At 36.6% G+C, this 20110-nt stretch overlaps 1 protein-coding gene across 2 annotated transcripts in view; it reads right to left on the bottom strand.

The window, feature by feature from the left end:
* LOC131691556 (UDP-N-acetylglucosamine--peptide N-acetylglucosaminyltransferase 110 kDa subunit) overlaps positions 1-20110 on the bottom strand; it is a 99186-nt gene that overhangs the window by 63868 nt on the left and 15208 nt on the right. For both annotated transcript variants that reach the window (XM_058978066.1, XM_058978067.1), the window contains exons 3-5: positions 10938-11148; positions 9619-9802; positions 9490-9558 (exon numbers count right to left, since the gene is read on the bottom strand). In XM_058978066.1, coding sequence (XP_058834049.1) covers positions 9490-9558; positions 9619-9802; positions 10938-11148 — 464 coding nt within the window. The remainder of the gene's footprint in view (positions 1-9489; positions 9559-9618; positions 9803-10937; positions 11149-20110) is intronic.

The raw sequence follows: 20110 nt of genomic DNA, 5'->3' as shown, positions 1-20110 counted from the left end.
GAAGCGAACGACAAAAATAGTACCTTTTATATGGTGTACCTTGTCTGAAGAATAAAAGAAACTGTTACTATAATTGTTGCTGTAGTAATCTGCCGAGATCAGTGAGTAGCAGCAGCAACAAGTGGTGTTCCAGCCAAATACGATGATTATAAAATTATTGACGATTCGCGTAGGACAGAGCATTCATAATGTGGAATATTTCCTGAAGGTGTAAATGGGGGTTAGACTTCCAGAAGCCGCCTTTATCAAGTTCTACCATGTCATGCATTTACCGCTCAACATATAAGCCAGGACGAAACCATTCATTTCGAACAGCTTAAAACACATGGTTGTGTGTGACAATGCTATAAATATGATCCTCCCATATACGGACGATGAGAAAATCAATGTTCCGCTACAAGATCAGATACCGCTTACTCGCAGATTAATGTCACTTTTGGGAGAAATGGAATCCATTCGGAAGGGCAATTATTGAGGGCAAAGAAGAAATCAGATATTCGCGAACATAAAGGCAGCAACTACGATGATGACACGCAAATGTTCAATAGCGAGATAGAAGTGAGGAAAACAATATTTCCTCGCCTCGTGAACAGGTTTCCACGTGTAATGGCTAACCGTTTGCGCGAGATCTGCTGGACAACCATTTAAACTCGTTATATTATTTCTATTGTTTACATAAGGAAATATACAAAAGACCCACGACCCCGCTTGTTATTTTTAAATGATAAATTTTTGAATTGCAAAAATTTTGAATTTCTGTATTAGGTAAGTGCACACTGTGCACTCTATACTTTGTACTGTGCTACACAAAAAATATTTCAATTTGTCTGAGAACTATTCATCCGAGAAGGCAGTTTTTGTTTCGCGTCATTTTAACGCAATAGGGGTGACCGGAGCTGGTTGGCCGAAGGGGCAGGTTGACCGAGTGCCTTTCATGAAAAGTCTACTATGCGCAGTAGCGACATCTATAGTGATTTTTGTGGGGTATTAGGTTACCAATGTACCGACGTAATTTCAAGTGTTTTGGTGCTGTTGTTTGTACAGGAGCACGTTTATTCTTTTTTCGGCGCTGATGAGTAAATTTCTGTTTCTGAAAAATAATATGTGTAACGCGAATCAATTTACATCCGATTTCCAATAACTTTGTACTGCTGGAAAGGGTATTAAAAACCCAACAAAATGGTATAACGGTTACCAGTGTAACCTTATATTTGATTGTGTAAATCGTGATTGTTCTCAAAAATATACATTGTGGTAGGTTGGCCGAGTTCTGTGCGGGGCTGGTTGGCCGAGTTGTAAATTTATTGTAGTGTATAGTAATGTGCACTTTGATATTTGTGAAATGCCAACCTTTAACAAAGCAAAATTTGATATTATGCTAATATTGATGATTATAAGGAAAAATATACACGAGAAATAAGTAATAAAAATAATTTAAAATGATTACCAAATAGAAATAAGAGATTAGAATCACCAAAAGTCGGAAATTGTTAATAAAGTTTATATAAGTTGATTCCAATATTTTATGAATTAAATGCCAAACTGCTTTCAGAGTCTGGCGTGGGGCCCTACAATCCTGAAATTTTTCCTCCTGAGGAGTTTCTGACATGATTTGTCACAGATCGACCCAACCCCGAGCAAAACTCGTCCATTAACATAGAATCTGCTGCAGATGTAAGCCTCTCTAAAGACATCAGACCTCTTCCCAAGGCGAGTGCACGATCTGATTCGAAGAAGTGGCAAGGTCGTAAACGCCGATTGACTCAAATTTTAACCGATTCCCCAATAAAAGCTGTATTGGAGGAGCAGAAAAATGAAATCAAACGTAACCGCACGCTGGTGGAGGAAAAAATCAGCGATAGCTGGTAAAAAGTTCACTAAAGCTGCCAAAAATACGTTCAAAAAGGTTAAAAAGTAAAGAGTGGATTTTATTTATACGAAAAAAACGATGTTTTTTTGAATTAAAAGTTTTCCACTGATACATTTGACGTGTTTAACTTATTTTACCTAACTCGGCCAACCTACCCCAGCCATGGGCTTGATTGGCCGATTTTTCTTTCCGCATTTGTTTGCTAATAACTTTTTCCCTGATTTTTTTCATGAATGTAAAAAATTACATATGTGCTTATTTTAATTGACGCTTCATTTCACTATTACGAGGAATTCGTTCCGTACTAATAAACTGTTATCCGTAAATCCGTGATATCTGCAACAAACGTGTAAAAAAAATTTCTTTGAAAAGTGAACGGGTCAAAAAGTGGTAAAACAATAGGCAATCACGAAGAGCGACTAAAATGATGGGACTGATTGAATCTATAATACCAATAAATTGGGATGTGGTTCGATTTCATGTCTTCAGTATGTGACAGTCTTGCGTTCTGTTTTTGCTCGTCATGGAATAAAATGAGAAAGATAACCTTAAATAAGAGAGAAAAGATAGGGAAAAAAATCAACCAATCGAAATCGATTCAAGATCACTCTTCGATCTTTTCTATTCACTCAACACGAGTGCTTTCGGAATTGCGCTCTGATCTTCTCATTTCGTCTTCGTTATCCGTACAACTTTGATGCGTTAGGTGCAACAATTTTAAATGAAACTTTTTCCCAAATAGTTTTATTATTGAGCAGATTAGTGTCCACATATTTATTTAACGAATTGACAAGAAGTTTTGCAATTTTTTCACACGAAACGGATAATTTGCTGTAATTTAAAAACAGATAACTGTAAAACAAAGCAAATTCGGTAAGTGCGATGTGTTCTCTTCCATGTGTCGGAAGCAAGTGATGCTGAAATTATTAAGCTCACCTATGTTTATAGTTTCTAGTTATTTTGGTTGTGTCATCAATGTTATATTTACCATATTTTACGTAAATTAGAAGCATTCACTAATCAGTGCTGAGCAATTTAAAAATGTGATTAGTGAACAAGTTCTGAACAGTTTCGCTCAGTAGATTAAATTCTGGGTAGTTTCCATTAGTAGATTAAATCATTGAAATATATATTTTACATTGTCCAAAATCCCATGAATTCCGAAATAAAACCTTCAATTGTTCAAATATAATATTTACTTAATCTAGGTAGTCTGCTCAAGTTCCAACGGTTTTGCAAGATTGCTGAAAGTCAATAGAGCTAAGGTTCTTATTCTTGCTTTGTAGTGAAATCAGTAGTTTTTTGCACTCACTTCACATTTTGACTTTTACTATAGTTTAAGGGATCTAGGAAAATCAGTCTACAATATTTTTAATTCGTAAGTCCAATTATATAAAAAGTGCCTAAAAAGAATCTACTTATATAGATAAATAGATAGTTATTCTCAGTTGCCTGATAATATTGTCGAAGATAGTCTTTAACCCATTCCCCACGAGAGTCAAATGAAACAACATGTGTTTTTCTAAGGATTGTTATGATTACGACATGTTCAGTATCATTTAAATTGAAAATTTCATAAAGTTGAGCTAACGCAAACTTCGGATGAAGTCACAGAACTAGTAATAGTAGCAAGATGCCTGATCATGAAAATAGGAGTTGAACCTAATTTCCGCATCTACAAATCCCTTGCCTTATCAGAAGATTTGAAGCAAATTTCGACATTCATTGTTCGGACATTCTTTGCAACGGTAAACTTGGATTTCACACTGATATATTCCTCTCCATGGAGAGAACCTTGAGGTTGGTTTCGTTCTCCTGATTAGCAAATGTGTGTAAAGTTTCGTGAGACGGGCTTTTGGATATTTTTCTACTCATTCCAATTTAGCGTCTTCTACATCTTGTAAACGTGTAGTCTAGAATGCGTAGTATTTTCAAGCAGCCCTAAATACTTTGAACTCTTGAATATTCATTTTTGTAACTAGAGAAATTTCTAACTTGGAATTTTTTTCGCTAAGAACTTTTCATAATTACGTTCAGTTTCCAGTAAATGTCTCAAGTCATCAGAATTAATACATTTATGCAATAATTTTAAGCCCCTCCCGAAACAAAATCCTAGCTACGGGCCTGCCGCATATACTACTGCGCACTCCACAACTATCACATGCGGAGGAGATATTTGTTAGTAAGTAGTAAGTATAGTAGGATTTTACATCTTCTTTGCCGACGCCAGAGAGGTGACTCCACTATCTGGACTAGATATCGATCCATCAACTCATGGACCGGGGACCAACGGCTTTACTTCCCTTCCAAAGGAAGGGGTGACCACAGATTTTTCACCTCAGAAAAATCTCAACGACCTCGGTTGGGATTGAACCCAGACCAACTGGAATAAACAGGCCGTCAGAATCGATCAAATAGGCGTTTTGAAAGTTTTACTTGGTCACGCTACCTATGAAGAAGTAAAGGGTAAAAACTAAACGTCTTATCATTTGATATGTAACTGCCCTGGCATAAAGCATATCCGATTTTTTTGTTCTCCGCACATAGACGAACCTTATTGTACACTGAAAAACCTAGACACGTTAACATCATGCCGGAAACACTTGAATTGATGATGAAAAGAATACGTTTCCCTTTTAAAAGGATACGTTTTCCATTTAAATATCTAATAGAGAATAGACAATGTGATTTTTAAGTGGAATTCTTGCAAACATTATGTTAAAATCACATAAACATCATCAGAAATACCACTGACTAAGATTACCAAATGAATTACATGTGTATTTCGATTAGTTTTACCAATAGATTTAATGGGCAGAAGAATCGAAGAAATCAATTGTTTCACATATGGATATGCACTATATATTTTTCACATGAATGCTATGTGGAAAGTTCATACTATGCGACTCATTTGCATGGCAACCTATAATCAATGGTAAAATATGTCGTATTCATGTAAAAGTTGTATGCATATAATTTGAAACACCACATGAACTGCGTTTTGATAGATTTTCATGTGAAATTCGAAGGGAAATCATTTGATTTGCTTTTTAACATGCATGATTTTAATGATGTAAATTTTCATATGGTTTTACAGTGTGAATATTTACCAGTGTACATAACCCATTGCGGTTAAGAACTATAGGCTTTATCAGTAGGGTGGGTAATTAACCCTTCGGGAGGGAGGAATCCAGTCTGTTTACTGTTTTGTGTTGTGATCGTATTGTGTTCCCATTTGCCCTTTTTTTGTTACACTCCCTTTCCCTTCCCAAAATGGGAAAATTATAAGACAATGGCGAAGCACACATTTCTGAATAAAATGGAAAACATGTCAATCGAATCAGTATATTCTGATTCCTGATTCGGAGATCCAGGTTGGCTCGTGTATGTGAAAAAGAATGTTCTTAGTATGAATGGAATGTATATCTATTGGAGATAGAATAGTAATAGGTTAGAAGAATCCATAAACTATTATGCACACTGTGACCCGCCGTTGCACAATTTTCACTAAATCAGTGGAATTTTCCAAATGCATTACGAAATAATATTAAAATATAAATATTAAATTATATTAAGAAACATGTTTTTTTACGAAATGGTAGATGAATTAAAACCCTACGAAGAAAAATCTTAGCTTCATTTTAGGTCCAAAAGTTCACATTTATTGCTATATAATCGCGAATAAGAATAAAACCCTATAGGCATTCACCAGTATAATGGTAGAAGTAGTGGTGCTTCGTCCAAGAAAACTCATTCTACTGTAAAGGGTGGCCCACATCAAATTGCATCACGAAAAAAACGCTGTAGAAAAAAAAACCCGATGGGAAATTTCACTTGACATTTTGAGTAAAACTAATTTAGAATGCATTATTTACACTGTTTTTTTATCGCAGTTAGTTTTTCGAAAACTGGAAAAAATGGCCTCACACGAAAAGCAACGTCGCGAACGCCACCTGGAGAATCCTCAAATCTCTCATTGAGACGTTGGAAAACAACTCGGAATCGTGCGGTGGATCTATTAGAGATGACAAGCATGTAGTGGAACCGCTTAAGCGGAGTCCCAATGCTTCGATTAGGAATGTGACAAAACAGTTGAATCTGTCCAAGACTTTCGTTCAGAGAGCTAAGGACACGAAGAAACGGCGAAATAAGCTTGGAAAGTCACGCGAAATTAGCTTGGAAAGTCACGGATTCGAAAACTGTACTCCCAGATATTGACGAAGCCTCGTTGTCCCACCATGGATGATGAGACGTCAAGGCAAACTTTCGGCAGCTTCCGGGGCTATTGTTCTTCACCTCCCAGCACAAGTTTGATGTTCCGGAAGAAGTAAGGAAACAGAAACTTTCAAAATTTGCCAATAAACACATGATTTAGCAAGCGATCTGATCATGTGGCAAATGGAGCTAGCTATTCGTGACTACCGGGACTTAAACGGGGAGATCTACCTCAAGGAGTGTCTACAGAAGCGTTCTGCTTCCTCTGTTGATGCAACACGAGGGCCCTACCATCGTTTGGCCGTATCTAGCTTCGTGCCACTATTCAAATATTGTCCTGGAGTGGTACGAAGCCAAGGACATGAACCATCATGCATTACGGGATCATCCCAAGGAGGTCAAATCGGAAGAAAACATGAAGAAAAAGTGGGAAGTTGCAGCCAGCTGTTGAACAAACCCTAATGAGTGGAGTTCAGCGTAAGGTGCGAGCGTACGGTTATGGTATTGGTATTGAAATTGAATGAAATAAATAAGCCAAAAGCTTACTAATACTATATTTTATTACCTAAAAGTTTGGAAAAGATCGGTCCACTAGGTAATTTTCTACAGCGTTTTCCTTTGATGCAGTTTGATGTGGGAACCCCTTTAAACTTTTTCAATAGTGCAAACTATAATATCTCGATAAACATATGATTACGGCTTAAAAGCCAACTGTCAAAATTCTCTTTGAAAGGAAATTCCGGACAAACCGTTACCGGCCAAACACAGTTCACAGCAGGTTATGAAAGAGAAAACTTTTCTCTTTTGTTTACTACCCTCATCTGTGATTGATTGATAACTGAAGAATCAGGCACGTATTTCTGGAATTTGAATTAATTACTTTACGTTTTAGATTTTGATAGTAGTTTTCATCGCTCTGCTTCTATTATTTCAAAATGTTGTACTTACAGTTATTTTTTTTGACCACTTCGATTAGTCTGCTCTGTATTACTGTATTGTTCTGTCCCCAATATAGAATATTTTATTTTAAGTGCTTCAATTCAATTGAAAAATTCGTCGAATCATTTAGTTAGCTTCAATAGATGGTTGTAGAAATTTACCTTCATAATAGGATCAGTTCCGGGTGAATTTTGCTATATTAATACACTATACTCTTAACAAAAGAAATAAAATAAATTTGATTATTTTTTTGTCGGAATAATATAACAAAGCAAGTGCAGAAACAAATCGTAATAAAACTATATGTATATACCAAGAATAACAGTGCTTATCATTATTACTATTCCAATAATCAGCAAAAATATGTATGCACAATTTATATGAACAGTATATATATTCTGACCGTGAACCATCTGTTATGAATAATAAAACTTTTCTCAATACAGCACGCATTGATGATTTCAATTAGAGTAAAAAACTGAATGATCAACAAGAATGATCCAGCTGGTCAAAATATATAAACTAGAATATTAGTAATATGATGTTAATAAAAAATCTTAGTCTACTGCATGCATAAAAAATATCTGCCAAGCAAGATCCACTCCGCCAACTGCCGCTTCATCATCCGCTGCATCGTTATGCTGTGCTGTGAACAAAGTTATTAAGATTTCCTGACTGTCTAAGTCTATTTCCATAAATATTTAGCTGTTCTATATGATGCTGTTTAATCTCAACAAAAGGGACCGTCAACGACAACCATTGATTATACTGATTGATCACTAGCGAGTAGAATCGAATACTTATTGGACTATATAATCCGAAGCTACGAGATGATCGTGGTCAACAAACAATTCCTTTTTTTCAGTTACCGACTGAACAACCGAACAAAGTGTTTTGAAAATCGCATTTTATTTTGTTACATTGACATTTAAACGAGACGGCAGAATGCTCGTATGACAAAAGTATTGACACAATTCGACAATTCGGGAATCTAATTATTCGATCAAGTGAAGAGATTAAACTGTTTCGCAGTAATGGTTGAAGGTTTTATTAATAAACAATTTCAAATTAGATTGCGGAACATTTCGTTTGCAAAGAGAAGTCAGTTTTAAAACATTCATCCATAATCAACACTGCATATACTATTTCCAATATAAGAAATTCGTCTGCTGATAGTTTTAAAACTTATTCGTATTTGATTCACATTTTGTTCCCCTCAATGGAACTATTCAGCTACACATAATGGCAAGTAGGGAATCAAAAGTTCAGGAATCCTGGGCATATCTTCAACATTGCAAAATGAAAATAAATGTACAGAAAAATATCAAGAAATTGTCTAGCTTTGCTTGGTATAGCATGTTTTGCATGATCTTAACTGACTGGTAAAGAAGGAGAAAACACAATAGAAAATTAAAACAGTACTCGATCCTGCCAAAAGCGATAACCAACCATAGCTATCTGCAGTTCCACCAATAAATTATTTATAGCAAACGTTGGATTTTTAATTAAATATCTCTCGCTTTTAGCAACATCGATGCACTGTCCGCTTAGACTAAGTATGGAATGGGGAATTTTCGTGTGAGGAGCCAATGTCAGCCAAACACGTTACTTTACCTGTCGCCGTACAACAGCTCCAACTTAGGCTTAACTTAGTCATATAATTTTAAATGCATTTTGAGCTGATGTGCTGTTGTTCATGGTGCTGAAATTCTCCACGCGTTGTTTGCATTCGCCTCGAAGCTGGAAAAATCAACCTTTAGCAGGACTTGCTTCTGATGCCGAAGATACCCTCTAATGTGTTCAAACTGTAATCAAATTAGCTTTTGGAAACGACGAAATACACTGAAATCATTTAGGTAAGAATTCGAGAATTCGATCAGTGACGTTTTCTTGTACAGTGAGGCTTTTGTTTCTTGGAAACACAATTTAAATGATTAGTGATAACTCAAAGCGAGGTTTGGCGTGATAAACGAAACAAAACTAATCAGCATTCATAAACTATTCTCATTCATTCGAATTTTGCTCAACCTGATAACGAATATTTAAAGGATCGCGCGTGATTATGAACTCGTCTCCTAGCCCATCAAATGAAATAATCTAACTTTAAAATGATAAGGTAGAGAAAACACGTGCTGAAAACGGCAAATCACGACACAAACCTACCTATCTGTGTTTTACAACTGCATCATATTCCATCGTCAACTCATTTTGTTGGAATTGCCGTACTTATAACACAAGAAAGTGATTACACTTTGCTTATAGATAGTAAGGAAAGCAGTGAGCCGAGCTCATAGTCAAACGATCCTTTCGCTCGCGGATTTCAGATTGTTAAACAATGTCGTTGTTATCAAATTAAATGTTGAAATAACGTTCGCACAGAGTAATTTGCACACAAATAATAAATGAAATTGAACAGGAAAGTAACGACAAACTACCGTTTCTCCTCGGGCTGTAGTCCTACTTACCTTAGCCTCGTCCAATCTTCCCAGTGCCTTCAGAAGATTTCCTAAATCGCTTCTCACGCAATAAAGATCCTAGAAAATACCAAAAAATGAGTTGATCAAATCTACTAAGCGCAAATTCGAGTCCTGTACCGGATTGTACTGCAGTGCCGTGACATACGCTTGGACTGCTTGTTCCATATCGCGAGCAGCTACCAAAGCAGCGGCCAGGTTAATATAGCCATCGATGAAATCCGGCTTCAAGCGTACAGCATGGCGATAGTTTTCTAGGGCTTCCTGTAGTTGGCCACGCTCCTTGTACACATTACCCAGATTGCTGTGTATTGAAGATGGTTGGGAGAAAGAAAGAAAAACAACATTACAAACGAAATGAAAAAGCGACTGACCTGTGCCCACAAAATTAAAAACAGTTCCGATAAAGATAGGAAAACTATCAGTACCTAAAGGAGAAGGGGGCATGATGAGCACCCATTGCATTGTGCACCGTATGAGTATCGAAATAACACTTCCAAAAATAGTATCATTTCATATTTTTTAGGGTCAATTCTATCGTGATATTTGTGCCAAATATTTCAAAAAGTTGACTTTAACTCAATTTTTAGCACCTCTGTGGGACAAGAAGATCTAAAGATTGACCGAAGGATACTCGGCTTCAGGGTCTTTTTTTCATAGGAAAACATGTAGGATCATTCCATTGTTCACGTCCCATTGGGTTGCTATCCTGCTACGCCTGGCGATTTTTTTTAAGATGGAAATAATAAACGGTTCTCCTTGTTCGCTTCTTTTACGTTAAGCGTTGGGTGATTTTTGCATTTGCCCCTCAACTCTTTGCAGCACTGAACAATTACTGGAAAAATTGCTAATGCGACCATAATAATTGAAAAAGAAAATAATCTATAAGAGACTCTAATTGTTACTCGCGTTCTATTAAAACTTTCTCAAAGATGACTGCTTTGGGAAGATGTTTGTTCTAGTCCCACCAGGAGTACTTGCTTCAAATATGAAGCAAATCGGACAAGCTACCGTACCAACGTACCTGAAGTTTGTATGGGATTTTTCGACAATTTACATAGAGAAAATCCTCTAGCTCGCATTTTCACCGGTAGGTGGCACTGTATGCATCATATTATCATTGCAAGTGAAAATAAGAAAGATAATTTAATTGTCTTTGCCGAAGACTGCTAGTCAATCCGGCAAGTTTAGACACGTTGGTTCGGTAGGTAGACCTTGTCCGATTTGCTTCAAATTTAGTGTAAGCACTCCTGGTGGGACTGGGAATCGACTCAGGGGTGGGCCGCTTGAGTTTTCAAAATTTCATTTTTGTTTCTGGGAAGTCTAGTTGGGAATCGAACCCAGGTTGGGCAATCGATTTACCAACTTACGCTATACCTGCCTCACCTCAATATTCTCAAAATACATGTTTTCATTCCATCAACATAAAGAAAATTTACCTGTATGCTTCAGCCAACAGCGGATTTTGTTTAATTGCCAATGTCGAGAACTGTGCTGACTTATCCAAACGGCGACACTGGAAATGGATCGACGAAAGCAGTAGCAGGACGCCAGTGTTGTTGCTTTCCTGGCGCCATAGTTGCATACAGTGACGTTCTGCATTTTCGTAGTCTACTGCCTGGTATTCCCGATGGGCCAATTCTAGTAATCCTGCAATTAAAAAGCACAAAAATTAAAAAAAATTTGATACTTTGTTATAATTAATGGAAAAACGGCAAAACACAAGCAATTGTAATGTATTAGAGCCGATTTCTTCGCCCTCGCTCGTGGACGCTCTTCACCCCAGTGGGTCTGGGTTTCCCAACAGAGGTCGTTGAGATGTTCTGAAGTAAAAAATCTGCTGTGTTTCGTCTTTCTTCGAAAGGGAAGTAAAGTCGCTTGTTCCGGTCCGTATGTTGTTGATCCCGATATCTAGGCACTCAGTGTAGACAGAGGCCGGCGGAAAATAACCATGAATAAAAAAAAGTTACGACCCTTGGTACGAAAACCCAATTTCAATTACATCTTGTTATCATTATGCTGGTGCATTCCTGTGGTACTTTTACCGTAATTCGTTATTCTGTCGCACCACATATAAAAAATTCTAAACAAAAAGTGTATGGTATCAAAGTACATCCACTTTAAATTGCTGTGACTTTTTGACATTGAAAATGTCTTACTGCGCCATCTCGGGCTATATTATTTCAAAACCTAAAATATCTCCTATGCAACGAAACAATGTAAAATTTGCACGCTTATAACTCCACTATTACTAGATGGATTTTTATTACTTATACATTGTCCGATTCAAAAACACTTAGCTTAAATAATAGTATTAATTTAATATCTATGCAATAAAAGTAGTCTATTAAAAATGGGTAAAATTGAAAATTTCAGGCAAAATTACCATACCTAAGTGCAAGCAAATACGAGAGGTTAGAAATAGTGATATCGCGTGTCTGCTTGAATGCCTCGCATGCCAAATGACCAGCATCATGACTATAACGTCCGGAAGGTATAACAAGCGGTAGACGCTGTGGATCGTCAGCAATGGTGGCATTAACCCGCACACAGACAAACCGTGTACGAACATTTCGGGTGACAGTAACACTTGCCTCCCTGCTGTGTGCAAAGTCCATCGTGTACTCTTCATCACGCTATTCAACCCGAACCCTAGTATACATAAACAAGTATAGGAATGCGACAGGGACGATCTGCAATGTGGGTCCGAATTAAGTTCAACACTGCAGGGTAGAACGTGTGTATGCTGCTTGTGAGGCTGCGTCAGGTTTTTTCATGCTTTGTAATTGTTCATCAAACTTTGTATTGAAATATCTACTCGATCAATGAATACTTTTGAAATACTCATACTCTTATTCCTTATAAAGTAGTGATATGATTTTACATCAATCGGATCATTGGAATAGTCATTACTAAAATTTTCGCGACATTGAACGCAATCACTAATGTTGGGGAGACTTGACCAAATGGCAATAAGCTAAAGAAAGATACAAAATTTCTGATATTTACTATCAAGTGGTGCCTACTGTTAATGTTAATCACGTCAGAAAAAATCCCACCTCAATCATCAGTTTTTATCTTTTAGCAGTAATAGGGCTGATATCGTGACGTGTGAACATGCAATGTAAGCACTAAAGTTAATCCTTTAAAAGAAACGCATTAACAAATATCGAAACTTATTAAATGCAACTCTTTTATATTTTTACTGCTACTTAAGGATGTCGACAATATGAAAAAAATCAATATGTTTCATGTAATTATATTTTGTTTTGATTTTTCAAAATTCTCTTGGTTAAGTCTCCCCAGGACTTGATAAAGTCTCCCCGCATTGGGGAGACGACAAAACAAAAACGTTCACAGGAAAACTTTCATAACTTTTGGAAAATTAAATTAAAAATTCTGCCAAAAGTCATGAACACTCACAATACCTTTGCACATTATATCTCAATGACTTCTGAGAGATTGAAATTTTTTTTAGAGATTTACGCAGGTTTAACTGAAAACCTGATCAAGTCTCCCCATGTTCCCCTACTTGTTTTTGTGAGCGTATCTTGTCTTAATAAAAACTTTTATAGCTTTTTATCAACGTTGTTGTTTATAAACAACATGCGCCTGAAGGGTTTCTTTATTTTGATTATTATTATCCTTAGGGTCATTCGCCTCTTTTTCGGGTTAGAGAAATCTCTTTAGAAAAATCTCCAACCCTATGTGCGGGGTTGGTAATTGAATCCAGGTGAGCTACCTACAAGAGGTTAACAACATATTTAAAACAAAGAAAATAAATTGGACCTAAAATCAATCAGCAGACTGTAACAACATTCTACATACGCTGATTGATTTTTATGAAGATCTGACATACGGTGTTGAAAAAAACCGCTTTTTTCGTTTGCGAATTTTGCGCATTCTCTGTCCAACCTTAACAAGTAGATGCTAAATGTCACCAATATGGCGACTTCCGGAATTTCTCTAAAACCCAATCAATAGGGGTATTTTTGTAGCGGGATTGATGAGTAGACGTCAGATATCGATGTTTGACGCCATTTTGAAAACCAGGTTGGCGACTTCCTGTTCAGTGGAATCATCTCCATCGATATGGGTACTTTTGGAACGGGATTCATATGTACACGCCAAATATTGATGGTTGGGGCAATTTTGAAAAAAAAAGATGGAGACTTCTGGTTCAGTAGAATTCTTTAAAACCCAATCAGTATGGATTTGGAATACCAAGACGCCGACTTTCGGTCTAAAGGAATTCTCTATAACCCAGTCAGTATGCCTATTTTCAAAGCGGGTCCAATGAACGCATGATAGAGATCAATGTATGAGTCATTTTGTCAGCTTTTGACTCGATTTTGAGCCTTGCATGAAAATCCGTTTGATGAGCTCTAGCAGACAAACCGACTCAAATTCGAGTAAATCCATTCATGAGCACATTTTTCTTATGTTATAAATGCAAAATAGGGAAACCCGGGGGCTATTAACACCGTGGGGCTAATTTAGAACCCCTCAATTTCTCAGAAAATCGGAAGATTTTTTCAATGTCAGTTTTTTGGAAAGGAGGTGTACAACGTGTTTCATTTTGTTGCCATCCACTAAACAAAAATCATTATAATGGCGAAATCGTGATTAAAGCAACAAATAACAATGAAAAAATATTAATAGGTAAGTGTTTTGGAATGCTTGAGGCTCCTATTTTATGGAATGATTTTTGTTTGGGCGCAAACACAGATATTTTCAAGACGCTCACTACTTTTGTGCGGAATGAGCGTATAGGGCTATTCAGACCCCCTTTTCCATCAACCACCGTTCAGCGGCTTGTGGCAGCGCACACCATTGCACGTGCCACAGCAAAGAAAACACATGATGCGCCAATCGACAGTTGTGACTACAGTAATGTTTCGATTATATCACGGTCGGTCTGTATTTTAGCGTGATATATTTGAAGCGTGATATATTCAAAACGAAACAAAAAATTACATTCAAGCATTAACCCATGTGTTTCTATAAACAAAAAGTAATAAAAAATTAAAGTTAGGTAGGGTAGGGTAGGGTAAAGAGCCTATTTTTGCCATATTTCTATTATCAAACTATCCATTTGAAGCCGTTGGTTAGAGCAGCGTCTGCGATCTTTGTTCAACGCATTGGGTCAAACGATATGGCATAAGCATATAATTTTCCCCACACAGATTCACTTTACTGTTTCATAAAGTTGTTGAACCACCCAAAGCTGAACTTGAAGGAATCTGGCACGTTTAGGGTTGCCACCTCTGGAGAAGCTTTGACCCGGAGTTTTTCACTGATCTGCGGGGGTGGATTTTGAGTGGAACGAAACAGAAATTGGAATCAAAGCGATTGCTCGGCATTTTATAGCACTTTAATCGCTTTATATTGCTACGTTAAAGTAAAACTAAATTTTTCACGTTTGAGAACGGTTTTATCGGTTTAATGTGGTGTAGTATTTCACTTCCCCGACTAAGTGCCAAGAATACAAAAGCACCAGCTAGTCTCACTGTGGAGGATAAGTCGAACGAGCATTGCTCTCCTCCACAACTAACAGGAAAAGGAGAGCAAAGGAGGCAGAGCTGCGACATCACAGTATGTGGTGTTGGTTATTCATCACCAACAAATTTTAATTTCGCAACAAAGTGGCAAAACTCACCTCCCTAGCCCGGTTAAGGATCGCTGCCGGAGTAGCAACAACACCGGAAGAACTCGTTTAGTGTTGACCTTGTTAGTTGGATTAGAACAAATCTGCCAGACCTTAGTGTAGCTGGTGATAGGCACCACTAAGAGTGAAATAATTTGGTAAAATTGCAGCAAAATAACTTTTTTACGCCATTTTGAGCGACTTAGTGGAATGCAACATTTCAATTGTAGCCCACAGCGAAATATTACTTTTCTTAACCCTCCGGAAGTCGCGCATATGTCCTACCGAACGAGGCTGATCCCCTAAGACGATTTCGCTAGATTTCCAGAGCAGCGTGCACTCAGTGCACTAACGCGACTTCCGGAAGGCTAATTTGTAGTAAATTTTATTTGCTTTCATTTTCATTGCTTTGTGAAAGAAATTAGCAATATTTGGTGAACTGATAAATCTGAACCAGAATAATAGTTAACTTAGACTTTTGAAATATTTTGTAAAGAATCAAATAATTCCAAAAAAATTGAACCTATGCTTCTTCCCACCAAACCCGGAGAAATTGATGTAAAACCCGGAGACCAGGAGATCGCTCCCGAAAACCCGGAGATCGCTCCCGAAAACCGGAGTCTCCGGGTCAAACCCGGAGGGGTGGCAACCCTAGGCACGTTAAGGTTTTGGACAAATATCATGACTATTAAAAACAGTGTATTCGAAGAGACTACGATTCAGTTGTCGTTGTTTCAACATTCATAGAACTAGTCCCATCTCCAATTGTTGATGTGTCCTTTCAAAAGAAAAGGCAATCAATTCAAGAGAAAAAGCATATCTCGGCATGCCTACCACATCTATGTATTTTGGTTTTCTCATTATTTTGTTAGATTTTCCTGCGGATAACTAACAATTAAGCGAATAAAAAAGAAGTCGATTTTTTAACGAATACACCAGACGGCCTCCAAGGACACGACAAATAAGAATTTAAAACTAAAATTGGAATCGGCCGAAAGATATTTCGACACTCGTAGACATTGCAACAACGTTTTTGGTAAAACATGATTTGGAGATTAAAATTTCGCGCCACGCCCTCCGTTCACGTAAATGGACAAGATGAACAGCGCTATAACTTTGCTTCTACTGCTTAGACCTCTATAAAAATTTCAGATACTTTCTTAAGATTCTATACTTTAAGATATATGAATAGAAAAGTTCGTCTTTTTGACCGACCTCATCATATATAAACCCTTAACGAAATAGTCCGAAACCCAATAATAGGCTCATTACCCTACATGTAAATAAGCAAATCAATTGTAAAAAAACATTAAGTGCCAGGACACAACATGTGGCTTAATTTGATCAAAAGGTAGAGTGCCTTGTCTGTTTTTCAAGAAGCGTGATATAATCGAGGGTGATATAAACGAGTATTGATATAAACGCATAGTGATAAAATCGAAACATTACTGTACTCAGATGAATTTTTTTAACAATTTTTTTTTTGCTTCTTAAGGAGTTTCTCCAATAAAGATTAAATTTATGGTAAAAAAATTACGATCTGAATTGTGCCGTTTGGAGGTCCAAATGACCCCTACATTGTAAAAGGATAGAAAAACGTAGTTTTGCAAATCGACGCCTAGTGCTGCCATAATAGTGCAAATGAATTTGTATAACGCCAAAATGTAGCTGAGGTTGCAAACTAACAATTAGGACCGTTGACCGATGAATTCTTTCACATCTATCCACCTAAAAGGACCATTCGGTTAGGTATGTCCGAATAACCTCAGGTTCCCCTATATATTTAAAAGTATGTATGTAAACTTTGAAGTTAAATTGAAAAAAATAACGAGCTATATAGTTATAAAATCCGACAGTGAGATAATGCCGCGTTATTTTCAAATTGTTACCCCAAAACCGCAAAGATCATTTTTTCTATTCACAACAATTAAAAAATTGGAAATCGGTTGAAAAATAACAGCGTAGTTAATTTTGTAGTGCTGAAAATCCGAAAAAAATTTTTTTGGGGTGAATCAACATTTTGAGGGTAGACAACATTTTTCTAACATTGTTTTGTGTTACATTTGATGAAATCCACAACCTACAACTGGGCCACTTGAGCGACCGAAAATAAAAGTCGCAAGGACAGAACATGTCTCGTAAAACTTGTTTATAACATATTAGAATATAAAAATCGGATATATAGAATATAAAAATCGGATATATACGGAAAAATCGGACAGAGATCCTTCAACATAAGAATCGCTTCAAAAGTTCTCATCCGTAAAACTTGGCAAGGTTGAAACCATCAATATAAAATCCAGTTAAAAATAAATAAATAAGTCGTACGTATATCGTTATGTTCAAGATTAAAAGTCGGCTAAAAACTACTTTGTAAGAATCGGAAATGTTTTTTCCCTTTTTTATACTGAATTTTTTTATCCAACTCTTACAAAGGAGAGGCCCTGTCCGATTTTTATACTTGAAGTTTATATCCGGTTTTTTTCTAGCATATTTGAAGCGGGTTTTACGAAGACTATTCTGTCCTTGTGACTTTTATTTTCAGTCGCTCACTTGAAAAGTACAAAATCTCCGAAGATCCGTGTGAATGTTTCTATTGATTTTCCAACGATTGTTATTCAAAACTATACACAACATTGAATTTCCTTACAAATTTAGCCAAACAATTGAAAAGGGGCTAACTACAAAATGTTAACAAATCATTTTTTTGCTTTCCAATAAAAAACATTTAAGCGAACAAATAGGGTACGATGGGGAGTTGTTTACACCATCTATACTCGTTAAGCTTTAAATGATAAAACTTTAGTAACTACTGTCAAATGTTTCTATTGTTATGACGATACTTTTTCTATTGACAAATGTTGCATCTACTTATGTTCTTCATGATTGTGTAATTAGCGACTAAAATGCCACATAAAAAGATTTTTTTACTCATATGTATTTTTGCTATGCAGCGTCCCGTTTTGCAGTCGATTTCACAGAAAATCAGGATAAAACATTCATTGGACAAATGCTTTTCCTGCGAAAAAAAATTGATGAATATTCCATTTTCTCCCATTTTCTGCGATGGTTAACCAAAACGCACCAAAATAAAAATGCCGGTACCATGCATTTCACGCAATCTGCCATATTTTAAACACGATTACGAAAATTTATCTCAAAAACTCAACGTAGGGGTTAGGTATATCGTACGTAGAATGTGTATGCAAAGTTTGAAAGAAATCGGTTCAGTAGTTTTGGAATGGCAGGTAACACCGCAAATCATGTTTTTCTAGAGACATTCTACAAAAAGCTTCGTCACCGAGTTGTTTGTCGATATTTTTGCATAGAAAAATTACAGAATGTTATTAAAATGCTATACTATAATGTACAAAAGTTTGGATTAATTCGGTCCACGCAAAGTTCTAAAAAAAATCGCAAAAAAAGTGTTATTTTGCTTTAAGGTGTAAGGGTTTCAGCCTGAAAAAAAACTTTTTTTAGAACTTTTCATGGAGCGAATTAATCCAAATTTTTGTACATTATAGTATAGCATTTTAATAACATTCTGTAATTTTTCTATGCAAAAAGTAAGGGTTTCAGTCTGAAAAAAAAACTTTCTTGCGTATTTTTTTAGAACTTTGCGTGAAGCAAATTAATCCAAACCTTTGTACATTATAGTATAGCATTAATGTGCAAAGTGGTTCAGTTCAATTTTCCCTTATGGGAATTTAAGATTGCATAATGCCAGGCATTTGACTCTCTAGCCAAAAGACAAGAGATCATTTTCGCTTTCTCATCAGCAAACCCGAGCTTCTGTATTTGCCTCCCGAGACAAGTCAGTTGCTTTGAATGTTCACATGTGTCGTGTGAACTGTTTGGATTTTTTTGTGTCTAACTAGTGCTAATTTGGGTACTAGTTTAGATACATCGTCTAACTAGACACCCAGATGGTGCTAGTTACTGACGAGATGAATTCGAAACACAAAAAATAAAACTTAATTTAGAAATTTTATACAATGTCAAGTTTTGCATCCAATAATGTTCATATGCACTTTTAGCACACGTGTTTAATTATTGAAATGCTCGTCCACAATGATTAATTATTGAATATCAAATGCTCCGCATATGCATTTCGTATGGTTTATCTTGTCGCACAGATCTAAGTGTGAAACATTTGACAACAACGTGTGGATTATTTTCAGTAAATATTTGAATTGTCTTGTTAAGGTCAATCCCTAATCGACAGAAACGATTCCATGCGATACGATACTGTAATGCTTAAATTCGTTTGATTTGTTTATACATGATCATGTGAAGTGTTTGTCGTTCATCGACATGACGAAAAAACAATTTTTTTCAATTGTTTGTCCAATATTTTCGCTACCTATTAAACGATAAAACATTGAACGTATCGTGTCTGAATAGTGCGAATCAAGCTTAGAGCAGAACGAGCAGAGCATTCTAAACTGTCAGTGTGGCTCATAATTTGTGTGATGTTGGTTCGTGTCAGTTCAATACAAACGGAATAGAGGTGCCATATACGTGATACGGGCAAAGTATCTGGTAACGATATGCTAAAGCGAGACAGGATGATTCGACTAGTAAATGTATGGAGACAGTAGCGATTTGCGTCAACTAGAGGATATAACCTCTTTTGCTGAAACAACTGCAGTTTGTACCATTAGGGTAAGGAAAAGAGAGGGGGAGGGTGGGGGTAACACTAGGTACTTTGCGACTGATGATTCAAGAACAAGTATGTTTTTCCAAATTCGCCATTTGGACATAATATGTGATTTACCTTAAACTATAGCCCTAACACAAAAATGCACGTTTCCTCGGCATGATTTCGATAGGCACCAAATTCCTTTATTACAAGCGTCTTTGAAAATGTGTTCTATTTATAAAAGCCACGTTACCTACACGCAGCAAATTATGCTGTGATAGACGGAAAAACCATTATTTACTTGCTTGCCGGGCGCAACCGCG

This window comes from Topomyia yanbarensis, chromosome 3, assembly GCF_030247195.1.
Source record: "Topomyia yanbarensis strain Yona2022 chromosome 3, ASM3024719v1, whole genome shotgun sequence".
Classification (NCBI taxonomy): Eukaryota; Metazoa; Arthropoda; class Insecta; order Diptera; family Culicidae; genus Topomyia; species Topomyia yanbarensis.
Note: the sequence above shows the minus strand (reverse complement) of the source record. Positions and strands in the feature narration are given on the sequence as shown.